Genomic DNA, 17,032 nt, shown 5'->3' with positions numbered 1-17,032 from the left:
GTTGCTGTTTGTTTTAGGTGGAAAGAAGTCTGGTTCCCCCAAGCAGGAGAGTGTGGGGGCTCTGGGTGTTCTGTCCCTGCGCAGGACTGTGGATGCTGGAGAGAAGGAGCTCAGAGGAGCCGGACGAGAGTCTCCAACTGAACCTGCTACAACTGGACCCTCCTCTTTGGATGGTGCGTATGCTACACTCTTCCTCTCAGTATTATTTCCCAAGTAAGGGACAACACAACTTGACATTTGTCAACTAGTCGTCCACCAGTTAATCAAGTTTGGAAAAACATGCTCACGTTTGTTGATCGTTAACCCATCAACAAAACTTTACGTTAAGTATCAATTACTCATTTTCAAGTGGTTCAAAACCTTTGAGTTTCTTTTTTTTTTTGTTGAGCATAAAACATATTTAGAGAAATATTTGATATTTGTAGGTAGTAGCCATTGAGTTCCATACTAGGAAAAACAAATGCTGTAGAAGTGAATGGATGCAGGTTTCCAACATTATTCAAAATATTTTGTGTGTGTCTGTGCTAAAGAAAGAACCTTAAACAGGTTTGCGACAAGCGAAGGCTAAGTAAATAATTACAGAATTAAAATTTTTGAGTGGACTCATTTGTATTTACTGAATAATGATGCACCACCAACATGTGAGTACTGTCAAGCTGCTCTCACCATAAAACATATTTTATTTGAATGTGAAAGCATTCACAACCATCTTGTAAAACTGTATTCAGCTCACAATATTTGTTTTGGAAAAATAAAACATGACAATATCTTTTTTCCCAATTTCATGCAGCTCTAGTGTCAAGTCAGTCTATCCAGCTTAATTTTTCAAGGCTGATGTGGACCCAAACACGGTTTAAATTTCTGACATAATAAACACTGAGCAACGTACAGTATACTGCAGCACTAGGACCCACAAAGGCCAGAGCAGAAACCTAGTTTTCCAAGGTGGTCTCCCATCCAGGTACTGACCAGGCTCAACCCTGCGTAGCTTCAGTGGGTAACCATTAATGTTGGAATTTAGTGTTGATCAAACATCAAAGATTTCATTCCAAATGAGTCCATGCCAGACTCATCAACTAGTCGTTCAAATAAACACTCAACTTTTGTTGAACAGATTAATTTGGTGAAAAGCAAAGAGACTTTTGAGAAACTAGGCATTTGAGATGACGTTATCTGTGTTTTGCAGGCTCTCTGAAAGCGCGCAGTGTTCAGAGTTCTCCTCCCTCTCTGGGAAGCAGCTCCTCATCCTCTGATAAGGCCTCTGGCTCCAAACACGAGGATCTGCTGTATGGAGCTTCAGACCTGTTCAGCATCTCTGCTCTCAATGGAGCGTCTGCACCCGCCACCAAACAGCACAGAGCTACAGCGATCGGGTAACGTATAAAAACAAGCCATCAGTGGTGGAGCGGATTCAAATTCTGTGTTTTTTTTTATTCACTAGTAAATCCAATAAATGTGCTTGAATGAGAGTTGCAGATGCACTGATTTTCACTTGTTTCATTATACTGTGTCCAAACTACACGTGAAAATGCGACATGCTATAAAAGGTATCTTTTTCCATGTTAAAATGAGTTTTTGTCCTAACTTTCTGTTAGCACCACCAAAGAACAACAGCATATATTATTAAAATCATGATCACCTTAGGTTCTGATTATGTACTTTATTCAGTGTTAAATGCTTCCAATGTGAGCTTAAATACCATTTTACGTGACATTTATTGGCATACTACTCAGAGCAGCTGCTTATGGTTCACCTCAGGTCTTGAAAATAGATAACTTGCCAGTTCAAATTCCCAGTCTCTGGACTTTTCTGCCAGGGTATTCGAGTGTCATCGAGTGTCAGAATGTTGTGGGACTGCTCTACAGGAGTTATTATTATGGATTATAGATAGCAAAATTGAGCTATTTTAGCGGGGTTTTTTTTATCTTTACTTTTTTTAAGAATAACTGTAAAACACAAATGCAGTTATGAATATATTAAAACATATACTTGTTTGTTGTAAAAATTTGTAATAATGACAAAAAATAATAATTTGTGCATCTCCTTCATCCGTGTGCTGCCATGTTGCCGTTGTAGATGGTGTCTTTTGGGAAATACAGCATCTACAATGTAGAGTGTGGTCCTTTTAAAAGCTCAGTTTCGAGGGGTATCTAGCTCTTCCCCTTAGCCCTTGCCTTGAAACTAAACATAATTGAGACATAGGTAAGAATAGAATAAGAATACTTAATGGTAAGGACTAAGGGGTAGAATTGAGATAGGGCCTTAATATGTACTAATTAGATTAAAAAGCCTTTATTATTTCATAAGACAGGGTTCCCAAACTTTTCAGCCCGCGGCCCCCAAAATGATAATGCCAGTGATTCGCGACCCTCAATATCCTCTGAGGTGGTTATAAATACAGAAACCTTGCATACAATGACGCACACACACCAATAGACTCAAGTCTGTTCTTCATTGATTTTTTTTTTTTTTATGTATGTCAGTGCTGTAAATGGGCCAGAAAGTTTAACCTGGTGTTATAAAATCAATCTGCTGCATATGACGCTATTGCTGTGTCTTTTATATATTTATATATATATATATATATATATATATATATATATTTATATATATATATATATATATATATATATATATATATATATATATATATATATATATATATATATATATATATATATATATATATATATATATATATATAATGTAGCCCAGGGGTCACAATCCAATAGAACTTTAAGCTATTATAGTAATTATATAGTAACTATAAAGACTATTTTTCTCTTCAGTGGGGTATAAATCAAATATGGTAAATTTTTATCGTTTAATAAAAGTACATACATTTTCGGAAATCATCAGGCGACCCCTAGAATGGAGAACATGCAAACTCCACACAGAAATGCCAACCAACCCAGCCGAGGCTCGAACCAGCGACCTTCTTGGTGTGAGGCGATCATGCTACACACTCCGCCACTGTGATGCACCTAATTTTTATATATATTTTTATACATTTTTAGGGGTTTTTAACCTTTAATGTTATAAGACAGTGGACATTATGGGGGCAGAAGGAGGGAAAGTATCTGCATAAGACCTCAAGCCGTAAATCGAACTTGGGTCGCCTCGAACACCGAAGTGTGCAATCGATACACTACCCTCTGGGTTATCGGGGCTAACTGAAATGAGCTGTTTTAACTAGTGTATTAACTACTATTAGCCATGCTAATTATGTTACACTCAATTTCTGATTTGAAGTCAATGCAAATCACGTGGAGAAGAAGATTTTTAAGCGGTGGACTGTGTATGGCATAATATAAGCTCTGCTGCATTTATGTTTTTTGCTCTCAACTTATAAAAGCAATTGCTTCAGCACTCTCATTTCACTTTGACGGCTTACAGTCTTCCTCTTCTTCATACTACTACAATAATAAGTATCGAATACTTCAACTCATCCATGAACATGGTTTCTGCAGTCCCATAGGATGTGATGAAGACCACTACTCCCACAATTCTACATACAGTCACGACATCATCAAATTTCGACTTTGTTTGTTGTGAACATGTGCCCTCTAGTGGTGAAAATGAGATATTGTGCTTTTAATTTAGTTTTGTTTTGCTGTTATTTTGTTTTGTTTTTGCAGTGGATTTTTTGTATTTAAATTCTTCAAAATTTTCATGTTTTTAAATTAAAGAACAAGACAGCAGTATTTTCCCAGTGTTAATTCTATTACATCCCACAGGCCTGGGCTGCTGACGGACAGCTCTCTGACCTGTGACCTAGAGAGCGCCGGCGAGATCCATCAGTCACTTCTGTCACTGGCTGAACCATCTTCCTCTTCCTCATCGCACCCTGATGAAGGTAAGACATGAAGATCTGTTCTCAAAAACTCCAAATAAACAACACGACTCACGATCACACCGCATGGATGAGTCACTGCACGCACTGCGAACGAACACGCTGTCATTTAACTACACATCAAATGAGATGAGTTCTCAGGATATTACAATTATTCATTCTCCAGAAGGCTGACGATGAGTAACACTTCCTTATGTGCTGCATGATTGCAAGAGGAAATAAAGCATTCACTACACATCCAAGGTTTTAGATCAGTAAGATTTTTATATGTATTGAAAGAGTATTTCTGAATGATACGTTTTTTATTTTTGTGTTTTTTGTTCATTGATAAGAGGAGGAATACTGAAATGAAATGCTGATGGCTTGTCTGCATCCCATACTAGTGTATATAGGAAATGATACATTATAAGATTGCTGTAAAGTCTCCGTTTCTAATAAATAGCAGGTAAAATCTACTTTGATTTTTTGTTCACTTTCTGAGGTTTAACCATGTCATTAAAATGCAATCGTAATGACATTGTATTGTAGTAAGGCTAGGATAAATTAAAACGCACTTCAGGCATTTGTAAAGAGTATGTTTTGCCGAATGAATAAATAAAAATATACTGAAAGCACGGACAAACCCGTTCTGAAAACAACACACTTTTGTAAATAAATAAATAATGAAACGTATGTTGCCGAAAAAGGAATAAATGATGTGATGTGGTATTTTCTTTATTCTGAGAAAATCAGTTGACGAAATTACCGTAATAGTACAACACGTGCTCAACAATGCATTGCTGCCATCTTGAGTATCGAAACGGGTAGGGGAGGGGTTGGTGGTGGGACCTCAGGGAGACTTGGGATGTCTGTACATAATATACTCCATTATTTCAAATGTAAAACTCACAGACTGCTGACGCATAAAGATACATTGCAGTTGCTGGAGACGATTGACGATGATGTTTACATGGGGAGAAAACGGATACATATGTTTGACAAAACGCAATTCTCGTTGTTTAAATTTTTGTTTACGTCCTTACTACATCATAGCCTACAGTGAACGCTGGAATCTATGCATGGAAGATATCAATTTTAACATAAATTACTTACAGGTTGTGGCTCATAATCCACAGCTTCTTTTATCGTAGACTGAATCCAGCACTCAACTGCGACCAATTGTGGAAGCTGTCCTTTTGTAAAATGCTTTGCACAGAAAGCTTTAACTTTTTATAATCTTTTGGAACATAATTAAAATTAAACTAAGCGTTTCTCTCTTTGAGTCACGTCCCTTGGCCAAATAGTGAAACAGAACAAGATCCATGGAAATAGCAGTGTTTGGACTGCATTTTCCTTTCTCTACTAACAAGTCTGTGGCCACCCCGCTTTGCTTTGCGCGGTGTGTGCGCAGTGAATGTGCGTAACCTGGAACACTTGTGATCTTTTTAGCCCGGATGTATTTTTTTTGTAGTCCCCAAATTCGTTCGCTCCCTTTGCATTGAAGTTTGAGTGTCTCACATTCAGAGATGCTGTTCATGTCCACACAGCAACATTACACATCAACTAAAGTTTAAAATATGATATCGTAGTGGACCACCTCTTTAAAACTGTAATATACTGAAATATTTTTACATTTTATTGTTATTATTATTATTTTATTTTATTTTTTTAAATATCATTCATACTAGGGGTGCACAATATAACGTTATAGCATTGATATCGCAGTGTGTGCATTCACAATAGTCTCAACGCAAAGATATTCAATGTTGAGTTGGCTTTGCAGTGTAATTATCATTTACATATACAAAACCATAATGCATGCACTGCTTATTTCACTTTTATCTTTACTTGTAGTTTGTTTATTACATGTTATGCATGATTTACTCCGCTACAGAATCATCCCAGTCAATCAAAGTTAATGCATTTGGTACCCCTTGGAAGAGCAATTCTCTCTTTTAACTGGTTGCTTATTAGCATGCATGTTATTGAGATATCGGCTGCTTATTAGTACTTATAAAGCACGTTCTGTATGATCTTATTCTACATCCTACCTAATCTACCTTAATAACTATTAATAAGGAGCCAATTTTTATAATAAGGAGCGAGTTTATTGAAGCAAAAGTCAAAATGGTTTGCTAAGAGCGATAACTGAACCTTAAAATAAAGTGTGACCAAAGATTCTTTCCAAGTATAACAAAGTATATCGCAATATCTATTGCAGAAAAACAAAATATCGCGATGTCAGATTTTTCCAATATCGTGCAGCCCTAATTCATATATTCATTCATTTTTCTTCAGCTTAGTCCCTTTATTCATCAGGGGTCACCACAGCAGAATAAACCACCAACTTATTCAGCATATGTTTTACAGAGCGGATGTCCTTCCAGCTGCAACCCAACACTGGGAAACACCCATACACTCATTCTCCCCGTGCTCACGTGGGTTTCCTTCCACCTTCCAAAAACATACAACTTAAGTTAATTGACTAATCCAAATCGGCACCATAGACATGCTCCTATTAAGTAGTTATGTCTTAAGAGCAATCACTATCTGTTCATTAGCTACTACAGAAGGGGAGTTCTCAATCTACCTGAGCTCAAACTTCCCTTTTCGGGTGGGAGCCCTGGGCTCGAGGATCTTATGAGCTCAGGGCTCTCTCCCAGAACAGCATGCCAAACAAGCTTTATAATCAATCATCAGCTAAGGTGTGAACTCTTGAAATGCAGCCTTGGAGAGCAGAATATGCTTATTTTAAAAACATTACAAATCGGACTGATCTGGTAGTGTAAGTAATGCAGAAAAGCCAGTTTCAGCAGTATAATTTTTTTTTTTGTCTCTTTAGGTGTGCTTAGTCAGAAGCCTCATCATGTGTTGCCCAGCATGAGCAGTGACAGTGAGCTGGACTGCGACACAGAGAATGAGAACGAGGATGAAGTGGTGCCTCTGGAGGCTGGAGACACCAGTGCGTTTGACACCAGAACTCTGCCCTGCACAGGTTTGCATCACTGCTAACAAGAGTTGACTCCATTTGATTCTTGAGATATTAAACATTTAGGTTTAGGGTCACCACAAAACATAAGTTAAGATGCGTCCACTTCCTGAAATCTGAAAAAGTAGGGTGGTGGGTTTCAAAAGTAAACAGGGTGGTGGGGAAGTAAACAAAATAAAAATGCTAACAAAGTGAAGGAAGAATAATGAATGGATGAAGACTAAGCAGAAACGAGAAACGCACTGATAACCCAGCCATTCCATGATCACAAGGCATTCCATGTGAACCTTTTTTTTTTCCTGCTCGCACGTACTTGGGCCATATCCAGTCGGCCAAATGGGAAAAAAAAACGTTAACCAACGCTAATTTACTTTGTTTGTTGTGAATACGCACCCTCTAGTGGCAAAAGCATGCCTTTAATCATTCATTCATTCATTTTCCTTCAGCTTAGTCCCTTTATTAATCTGGGGTCGCCACAGTGGAATGAACCGCCAACTTATCTAGCACGTTTTACACAGTGGGTGCCATTCCAACTGCAACCCTTTACTGGGAAACATCCATACACACTCATTCACACACATACAGTACAGACAATTTAGTTTTATTTAATTTACCTATAGCGCATATCTTTGGACTGTGGGGGAAACTGGAGCAACCGAAGGAAACCCACACTAACACGAGGAGAGCATGCAAACTCCACACAGAAATGCCAACTCACCCAACCTAGACTCAAACCAGCAACTTTCTTGCTGTGAGGCCACAGTGCTACCCACTGAGCCACCATGTCGCCCGTCTTTAATCGTGATTATTTAACTTTTTAAAAAAAATAAATTTAAACATTTGTATTTTAAAATATGAAGCGCAGAAAGTCAGTCTTCAACTAAAGTGAAGTATCATAAACTAATATCGAGAGGAGCATGTGATATGATTGAGCATGATTGGCTGCTCATCTGTAATCAATAATCCAGTCAGAGTGGTCCAAGCTTACTGTAAATGGATCGTTTTCTCTACTGCTCTATCTTCGTTTTGGAAGAATCCCCCCTTCCACCCCATCTCCTCCTTTCCTCCCTTTTCTAAGGGGATGCTCTCGAGACCTACCTGATCTCGGATCCCCTTATTAATGTGCTTATTAACCGAGCGGGAGCCTTGGGCTCAAGTATCTCCAAGCTCAGGGTTCTCTCCCAAGACAGCATGCCAAACCTGCTATAAACGCCAAGCATTTCTATGTGGGAACTCTTGAAATGATGTTTTGTGCGAGTTCTGCTGAAGTATGTGTGTGTGTGTCATTCTCAGGTGAGCAACTGATCCCTGATGATCTGAGTTTCACGGCTGAGGAAAGTACAGAAAGATGATCTCTTAAACGGTGTGACGTGACGCCTCCTGAGTTGAATGTCCTCTTTACTTTTATGTCTGTGCACTTATTTATGTTCCCATAGAGCGGAATTCTATGTTTCTGTGTGCTACTATGTATGCTATTTCAGAAAAACGCCACTTTCAGGATGAGCGAGAGAGCATTTCCTTTATTCGCTATGGATTATAAAAGCGTAACATTCCGTTATGAACACAAAGGTGTATAGTTTATGTGCTTAACTTGATGATAATCATTTTAGAGTTATATATACTACATTATTTTGTTCGGTGCTGCTTATTATAGTAAGTTTATAGGGAGATGACAAACAAACTTAAGCTGTTTGTTTGTCCGTTTTAAGTTAATAAGTCTATTTCTACCACGAAATAAAAAAAAAAAGTGACTCTCAAAAGTCAGATATTTTTTTCTCACAATTCTCAAAAATGTGTTTTTTTTTCTTCTCAAAATTACAAGATTAAAATCCTAAATCTGACTTTTGTGTCAATTAAAATACATTTTCACTTTCTCTTAACTTTTATAATTGCGGTATGTTAACTCTATAGATGTTAACTCCTATTTTGTTTATATTTTGCGCATATCTGATTTAAACAGTCACAATTGTTATCTCCTGGCAGAAAGAGTTTTTATTTGTTATTTTTCAGTTAAAGAATGTTAATACAGGTGCTGCTCTGTTACCATTTCACCTAACTTTATTCTCCGTGCAGATTATTTATAGATATTAGTACATTTTTTTTCTTATTTTACTTCGACCATATGGACACTAATCTGTCCAATGCACCAATCAACTAAACAAGTTTACACTGACTAAATGTCTGCAAAAAGGGAACGTTGAGCCGATAAAAGTTCAAATAACATTCTCTCTCTCTCGCAGTGATGTGATTGTTCTTATAAAGTACAAATATGACTTATTTCGCATTGCACAGCTCACTTATGAATTTAGTACATTCCCATTATTATTGTTTTAGTCATTATTTTAACCAATGTTAACTCCCTACTAGATAATAAAAGGTATTTACAAACTTTAATAACCAAAGTCTCAGGTGGGTCCAAGTGTGGATGTCGCAGCGTTTATGTTGCGAACAAACATCATAGCATTATCAACAGCTGGAGCTTGCTGCATGCACCGCTTTCCGCTCAGTACAGTCTGCTAAATATGTGACATTTTGGTTGTAAAGTGTACAGCAAGTAATGCTTTTGCTGTTTAATCGCTGGGATAAGATTTAACAACAGGTCAGTTTCTTTCCCCTCAAGCATGTTTATGGTCTCTGCAAAGCCTAAAGCAGTGTTAACGGTGTTCCTGTAGCCATTCAATGTAAATCTAATGCTGTTCTTTGTGCTGTAACAATAATAAGAGTATTAATTGTATGTTCATTTGAGGAACAAAAAGGCAGTCTGTTTGCTGTGCACACTTCCTGTTTACTTTTTTTTCCTTCTTTCTTTCTTTCTTTCTTTCTTTCTTTCTTTCTTTCTTTCTTTCTTTCTTTCTTTCTTTCTTTCTTTCTTTCTTTCTTTCTTTCTTTCTTTCTTTCTTTCTTTCTTTCTTTCTTTCTTTCTTTCTTTCTTTCTTTCTTTCTTTCTTTCTTTCTTTCTTTCTTTCTTTCTAGCATGTTTATAAAAATTTTATTTGGGCCCAAAACAAACTGGAGTAAATGGTATGTACTGTATATTTATCTAAATTAAAATCTTAACAAATAAATGATGTGATGTTTTTTTTTTTTCTTGGGTGACATTCTTTGCCTTGTCATATGTAAATAGAACAAATAATAATAATTTAATGTAATAAAATTAATTAAATATATTAGTAGCAGTTGTTTTTATTTATTTTTTTTATTATTATTTTTTTTAAAGGTGTGAAGTTAAAATGGCAAGTATTATAACAATTGTGTTAAGTTTCCTTCATCTTAGTCCCTGTAAACGGATTAATCTTTATTAGTTTATTTATTTTTTTGTGGTGATTTATTTTATTTTTATTTTTTTGTGTTATTAAGCAAATTACATTAAAAATGAAAGCAGGCTCAAACACTTAAAATAGTTTATATGAGTAGATTTTGAGGCTTACATCTGCGTTTACTTGTTTAATTCAATTCAGTTATGACATGGGTAGCTATATGACCTAGGGGTTTTACAATTTTAAAGTGTCCTCATACACTCAACAAAAGATTTTTGCTGCTCGTTCAAACTACTTATTTAAAGGGGACCTATTTTACCCCTTTTACAGAATGTAAGATACCACTTTGGTGTCTCCAGAATCTCTCTGTAAAGTTTCAGCTCAAAATACCCATTAGATCATTTATTATAGCCTCCGAAATCTGCCCATTTTGATGCTTAAGTACAGTGTAGCTGCTTTTGTAGGGTGTGGCTTCAAATGCAAATGAGTTGCTTCTCTCTTCCCACTGGTCCCATGTGTGTGTCTGTTTTTCCAGCATTACGTCCAAGCGGCAACCTCCTGCTCTCCCTCAAGAAGCAATTAAGTAACTGAAACTACAATTCATCGAAATTCTGCTATAGTCCTGTCTCTATAATAGAGCAAATTTCTATTGAGCCCACCGTTAAAATGTTCCGCTTCACAACTGGAAAAAAAAAAAGTTTACAACCTGAAACAAAAAATATTTTTTTTTACATATAGCTAATATTATCCTTCATGACAACTGTGAGGGGGTGATTTATTTTTTATTTTTTATAACTCATCCGATTCGGTTATATTAAGTCGCATAATTCAGCTGATTGCGGCTGATTAGCTGCTAAGCTCGGCATATACAAGTATGAAGTATTAAGCGTTTCTCTTAAAGAAAAGCTTGTCTAAGCAAAATGCTAGAAGGCGCCATTAGCTCCGCTCACACTCCTCCTCTTTGCCCTTGTTTGGTATCCCCCGGTTGTTGCGATGACGCTCGAACAAAATGGCGACAGTTGGCCACACCTTGTTTTGCATTCTTCAGAAACCTATGGGTGACATCACGATTACTACGTCCATATCTTTTACAGTCTATGGTTACGTTAGATAAACAGCAGTCAGTGATGGAGAGAAACATGGATGAAGCTGAAATACAGCTCATTAGTCAAAAAGACCAAATTTATTTTATGTATTTGTGGTGGTCTATTCAAGCTTATTTAAGTCACACAGAAATGATGTTTGCAGTACACACATTAGTTTTTCCTGACACTATGCGGCCTGGGTGATTATAGCGGTATAGTGATTTTACTGTCTTTATTACAAACAGGCTGTTTTAAACTTTTTAAAAAATCACAGAGAGTTATAACAAATATTGTAATACCAGTGTATTTGCAAAAATACGTCCACGTGTCATTATTGAAACATTGTGCCTGTCAATCTATTGGTGGGCAGGGAAAATCGCACGGCTACATCACGTTGCGGCGGACCTCAAAATCACTGGCATTCGGGTCCTATTTCAAAAGTCAGGAAATTAGTAAAAAAAAATAATAAAAATAAAAAGAGAAACTTGTGTTTCTATCACTCCAGTATGACAGTGGACGCATTATACTTGCACATAGTTCTGTCCAAACAGCTTGCAAGCATTGATTTTTATCAAAGGTGGTCTTTTAAAATAAGTTGCGTCAACACAACTCTTGACTTTTTTTTTGTAGGTGGACAACTTAATTGTTTTATGTTCATATGAGTTAAATTTGTAAAAAAAAAATTAAGTTAACTTAAACGATTTGTGTTGGGAAAACATGAAGGCATTGTGTGCAACCCAGCATTTCGTTGGTGTATTTCGCTTTAAAATCATACTTAATGAGGTCTTTTACATTTGAAATGTGCCACAGATTTCCTGTGAGGGTTGGGTTTAGGGCAAGGGTAAGCCCATATAATAATCTTTTACAGTTTAAAATACATTGCACCTATGAAGATACCCTCATAAACCACATATAGAGTTGAAGTTAAAATTATTAGTCCTCCTGTGACTTTTTTTCTTATTATTGTTCTCAAATATTTCCCAAATGATGTTTAACAGAGCAATGAATTCTTCACTGTATTTTCTATAATATTTTTTTCTTCAGGTGAAGGTCCTTTTTGTTTTATTTCAGCAAGAATAAAAGCAGTTTAAACATTTTTAAGCCATTTATAAGGTCAATATTATTTGCTCTCTTAAGCAACTTCTTTCCTTTAAACAGAAATTGGGGCGAAATATTCAGGAGGGTGTGTGTGTGTGTGTGCGCGTGCGTGCGTGCCTGCTGTCTGGTCTAGTCTGTGCGCCACACAGTGCCAGATCTGTGCTGTGTGTGAATAAGCTCAGCAGTGTTTATGTGGATGAGTGAGTGTTGGCTCTGTTTCTGTCCTCCTGCCAACACTCACAGCCTCCCGTGTTCACTTCAGTCTCGATCCCGGATCCATTACAGCATGTCTTCATAACAATATCAGAGACCTATACCTAGTCCAGGAGTATAAACCCATTACATTCCCTTCAATTCATCCGCTGAACGTGTGCGCGCAGATGACCGATCTTCAAGCAGTTTCATGGGATTTATGTAACATGGCGGACTGTTTGTTTGTTTGGAAAGTGTTAAACTCTAAATACACAGTTTTAATTTACTGCAAGTCCAGAGAGAGGAACACAAAAATCCTGTTTTCGGAGAAATCCAAATCTGGACCAGTCAACCATAAAAAAAGTTAACGTTTTTAACTCGAGTAGCTAAGCATCCTTCACAGACTTAGCTTTCAGGAGGATATAATTACCGTATATATTCATGAAGACAACTTAAGTATACTTTCGGTCCACTTTTCAGGTACTTCTTAGAACTACTTAAAATTACACTTGAGGATAATTGGCTTAGTCTGCATTTAGCCTGCAGCCTACTAGAACTCAATGTTTTGATGGATATAGCTAAACTAAAAGTGCCTTGCTTGTGTTTACCTGACTGATAACGTATTAAATGGATAATGCACCCCCCAAAAATGTATTTGCAGGAAAATATGTATTTTTTTTAAATGTAATGTAATGCAAGTCGATGTCTATAAGCACTTTGAGAGAGAAAAAAAACATGCAGGCAGAACAAAATTAGTAACTTTAATGGAGGGCTTGTAATGTAAAACTCAAGGGTGTACATCTAAGGAGACTAATCAAAAATACTTGAGGATGAGGAAGCATAAGAGTGGCCATATAAAAGTCACCTCTGTTTAGTGATCAAGACTGACGAGAGTGTGACCGTGAGAAATGTCACCGGCCGAGGTGATTCTGAGCGACACGAGCATCGGAATCAGCAAATAGTTACGAGTAAAAACAAAAGGTTCAATTGTTCATCTAAATTATATATTGATATAATCTTCTTAATGTTTTATGATTTGAGTCAGATAAAATGAAAGATAAACACATTAGTATTCTAAACCACTTCATATGACGATTGGAGTCAGATATGAGTTAAAGGTCAACTGAACAACATCATGCGCTGGAAAGGCCGAACATGCAGTGAAGCTTCATTCACCAGTGGACACCTTCATTGGGCCAACTGGGTGGACCTTACACAGCATTCACCTGGATGATGCGACGGCAGCCATATTGCGCCAGTCCACACACCACACACCAGCGGAGACAGAGTGATGAAGCCAAGTAAGATATGGGATGGTTAGGAGGCCATGATGCCGGGGTAAACCCCTACTCTTTTACAAAGGAACTCTTAGGATTTTTAATGACCACAGAGAGTCAGGACCAGGTCATTAAATATTATAGAATTCCCCTCAATATATTGGGGCGTTAGGACCCACACAGACCGCAGATTGAGCACCCCCTCACTAACACCACTTCCGGCAGCAACCTAGCTTTCCCATGTGGTCTGCATCCAGGTACTGACCATACTACTTAGCCTCAGTGGGCAACCACGTGAGAGTAGCAGAGAGCTATAGCTGTCGGCAAGACATGCGTTAACCCTCAGGCGGGTATATAACTTGCCATAGATGATATCTATGTTGTACTTATTTTTTATTTATTTATTTATTTATTTTGTGTGTTTTCCTTTCACTCTTGGATTTATTTTAGCTTGAATATTTTTTGTATATTATATTTGTATCTTTGTATATTATTGTGTTGAGCCTTCCATATGTGACACACAAGTTGTAAAGTTGAATCCCTTTTTGTTGTATTTGGATTTTGTATTTTCAATAAAAAAATTAAAATATATATATAAAAAAAACCCTCAGGCGGCATATGGGTTATGTCAGATTTAAATGCTTTTGGCCTACTGTGACTGTGTCCACCTGAAAGAAGGAATACACCTAGGATGGATTGAGGATGAGTCAGTTATGGGGTCGGCTATATTTAATTTTGGGTAAACTATACCTTTAAAGAAATCTTACAAGTACACTTCAAATAAAACATTCCAAACACTTGCTGACAGTATACAGTTACAAAGCGTGATTTTATAAATTACAACAAGTAAACAATAAGTACAAGTTCGCATGTAGTTTCAGTACAAATAATAAAAAAAGACTACTACTTTTGTACCTAAAGTTTGCAGTTACAGTTAAAGTTAAAAGTAAACAAGTTTATCGGCAAGTATTCAATTAATACATTTATACGTATGCAAGTTCGTTGAATTAAAATATTGCATTAATGATACTTAAAATTATACATGGACTACTGAAAATTAAGCTTGAATTAATTATTATTATTTGTAATGAAAAGTTGTTCAATTTTCTAATGTGCCTTCAGTATTTAACACCATGAGGAAAAAAGGTTAATATTTTTTCAATTTCTGTGATGTTTTGTTTATATTGATACGGGTTTTGAATTTAAATATTCAAACAAAACCAGACCATTAGCGGCTCTCATAACGGCCAAATACACTGAGATGGCCAATCAAATTAAAGTAGGCGGGGCTTATTTTCACCGTCAGACGCCAAAATGAACTCCAGCGTGAAGCTTAGTTTTTAAACGAGATTAAAGTGAGTAACGTTAGTCGGTGAATAAATATATGATGTGACAACTGTTTTACGCTAGAAATACCAAACGACCAACCAGTAATACTGATAAACATTTTTGCCAATTTTTAATCGAAAATATTGAATTATTTACGTGTTTTTTTCATGTGTGTGACACTGGGATATATTTTCTGATAAATATATGATAACATATATATTACTGTCTTAACGCTGCTGTTTTAACCGAACATATCCATGATTTTGTTTTAAATTAGTTATAGTCTGTTTGACCTTCCTGCTTGCTTTTCAATGGCAGCATGAGACAGGAAAATACAGTGCATAACATATTGTGTTTTGTGTAACAATTACGTAAACTGCATATTTGAAAAGGAAAAGCTCTCTAAAGTACACCATGGACTGGTTAGGAAGTGCTTCACTGTATACATTAATAACTTAACAACGTTTAAAATTTAATACGAACCACAACAGAGCAGGAGATGCTTTTTGTGCCATTCTTCAAACAACTGTACTGATGAACACTGAATTACAAGCAGAACTGGAACTATAGGGTGTTCTGTATTTCATCACAGGGGTAGATAATCTTAAAATGAACCATTTTCTCACTGTCTTGATCATTCCACAGAGTTCTGACCCTCCGCACCAAAACCATTCACAATGTTCAGTTTATATCTTTTGAGGAGACTGTATCACTTTTTAGGATCAACAGATTTATTTATACTTTTATTCACATGCAAATGTTTAAATTATTCAGGTTATTCCAGCAAGGTTAATCATTATATATATTAATTCATTCATTCATTCATTTTCTTTTTGGCTGAGTTCCTTTATTAATCTGGCGGTGCCACAGTGGAATGAACCGCCAACTTATCCAGCAGATATTTTTACGCAGCGGATGCCCTTCCAGCCGCAACCCATCACTGGGAAACATCCTTTTACACTCATTCACTCACATACACTACGGACAATTTAGCTTTTCCAATTCACCTGTATGGCATGCCTTTGAACTGAGGGGGAAACTGGAGCCCCCGGAAGAAACCCACGCAAACACGGGGAGAATATGCAAACTCCACACAGAAATGCCAACCAGGCCCGGATTGGCGAACCGGGAGAATTCCCGGTGGGCCGGTCCATTTTTTGGCCGCAAGGGCCGGTGTTTCTAGCTGCTCTCTACTCTCAGCAGTCGTGCTTTTTTTCCCATTTATTTTACCATAGCCTCACTCTTTTTGTTCATTATTTTGCCGCAACTCCGCTCTTCTTATTTATTGTTTCGCAGCCCCATGAGCAAAATGCAGCCTGCAGGATAATGATGATGTAACTATTATTCCGACCACAGAAATGTAACAGCGCCATTGTGGTCCAGTGGTCAGCACGTTGCGTTACGATGCCATCAATCCGTATTCGATCCTCACCTGAGTCTTTTTTTTTTTTTTTCATTTTTATTGTTAAGACATATAAAACTGCAAGGTTGTTGAACATTTGAAGTTCTAAAGCAGCTTTTTTTTCTTGAAAAAGACGTAATAGTGTCATTAGAAACTGAATTGGAAATGACCTTATTTTAATATAGTCAGTCGTGAACTGAGGTGGGCCTGTCTAAGGCTTGAAACTCCAGGGCTGAAAAGGAGTCCCACTCCGGCCCTGATGCCAACTGACCCAGCCAAGGCTCTAACTAGCGACCCAGTTTCCCAGTGATGGGTGGCAGCTGGAAGGGCATCCACTGTGTAAAACGTATGCTTGAAAAGTTGGTAGTTCATTCCGCTGTGGCAACCCCAGATTAATAAAGCGACTAAGCCGAAAAGAAAACGAATGAATGACACACAACCCAAAAAATCAAAACCCTTTCATTAAAGTTGTTCAAAAACTATTTAACACCTTGTCTTAGGACACTTGTGAAGAACTGAGATATAGATAAGAGATAGTGAGGAAAGTTTGAGTTAGGGACACATTTCAGTC

At 37.0% G+C, this 17,032-nt stretch overlaps 1 protein-coding gene and 1 long non-coding RNA gene across 2 annotated transcripts in view; both read left to right on the top strand.

Annotated features, from left to right (window-relative positions):
* trim37 (tripartite motif containing 37) overlaps positions 1-9,197 on the top strand; it is a 41,217-nt gene extending 32,020 nt beyond the window's left edge. Inside the window, exons 21-25 of the mRNA XM_009305495.5 lie at positions 18-173; positions 1,187-1,373; positions 3,738-3,856; positions 6,675-6,827; positions 8,115-9,197. Coding sequence (XP_009303770.2) covers positions 18-173; positions 1,187-1,373; positions 3,738-3,856; positions 6,675-6,827; positions 8,115-8,173 — 674 coding nt within the window. The 3' untranslated portion in view covers positions 8,174-9,197. The remainder of the gene's footprint in view (positions 1-17; positions 174-1,186; positions 1,374-3,737; positions 3,857-6,674; positions 6,828-8,114) is intronic.
* Positions 9,198-14,988: 5,791 nt separating this feature from the next.
* LOC141376421 (uncharacterized) overlaps positions 14,989-17,032 on the top strand; it is a 71,678-nt gene continuing 69,634 nt past the window's right edge. The window contains exon 1 of the long non-coding RNA XR_012386448.1: positions 14,989-15,085. This is a non-coding gene — a long non-coding RNA (uncharacterized lncRNA). The remainder of the gene's footprint in view (positions 15,086-17,032) is intronic.

The sequence above is a fragment of the Danio rerio genome, chromosome 10 (genome assembly GCF_049306965.1).
Source record: "Danio rerio strain Tuebingen ecotype United States chromosome 10, GRCz12tu, whole genome shotgun sequence".
Classification (NCBI taxonomy): domain Eukaryota; kingdom Metazoa; phylum Chordata; class Actinopteri; order Cypriniformes; family Danionidae; genus Danio; species Danio rerio.
This window is presented reverse-complemented; position numbering and strand designations above follow the sequence as displayed.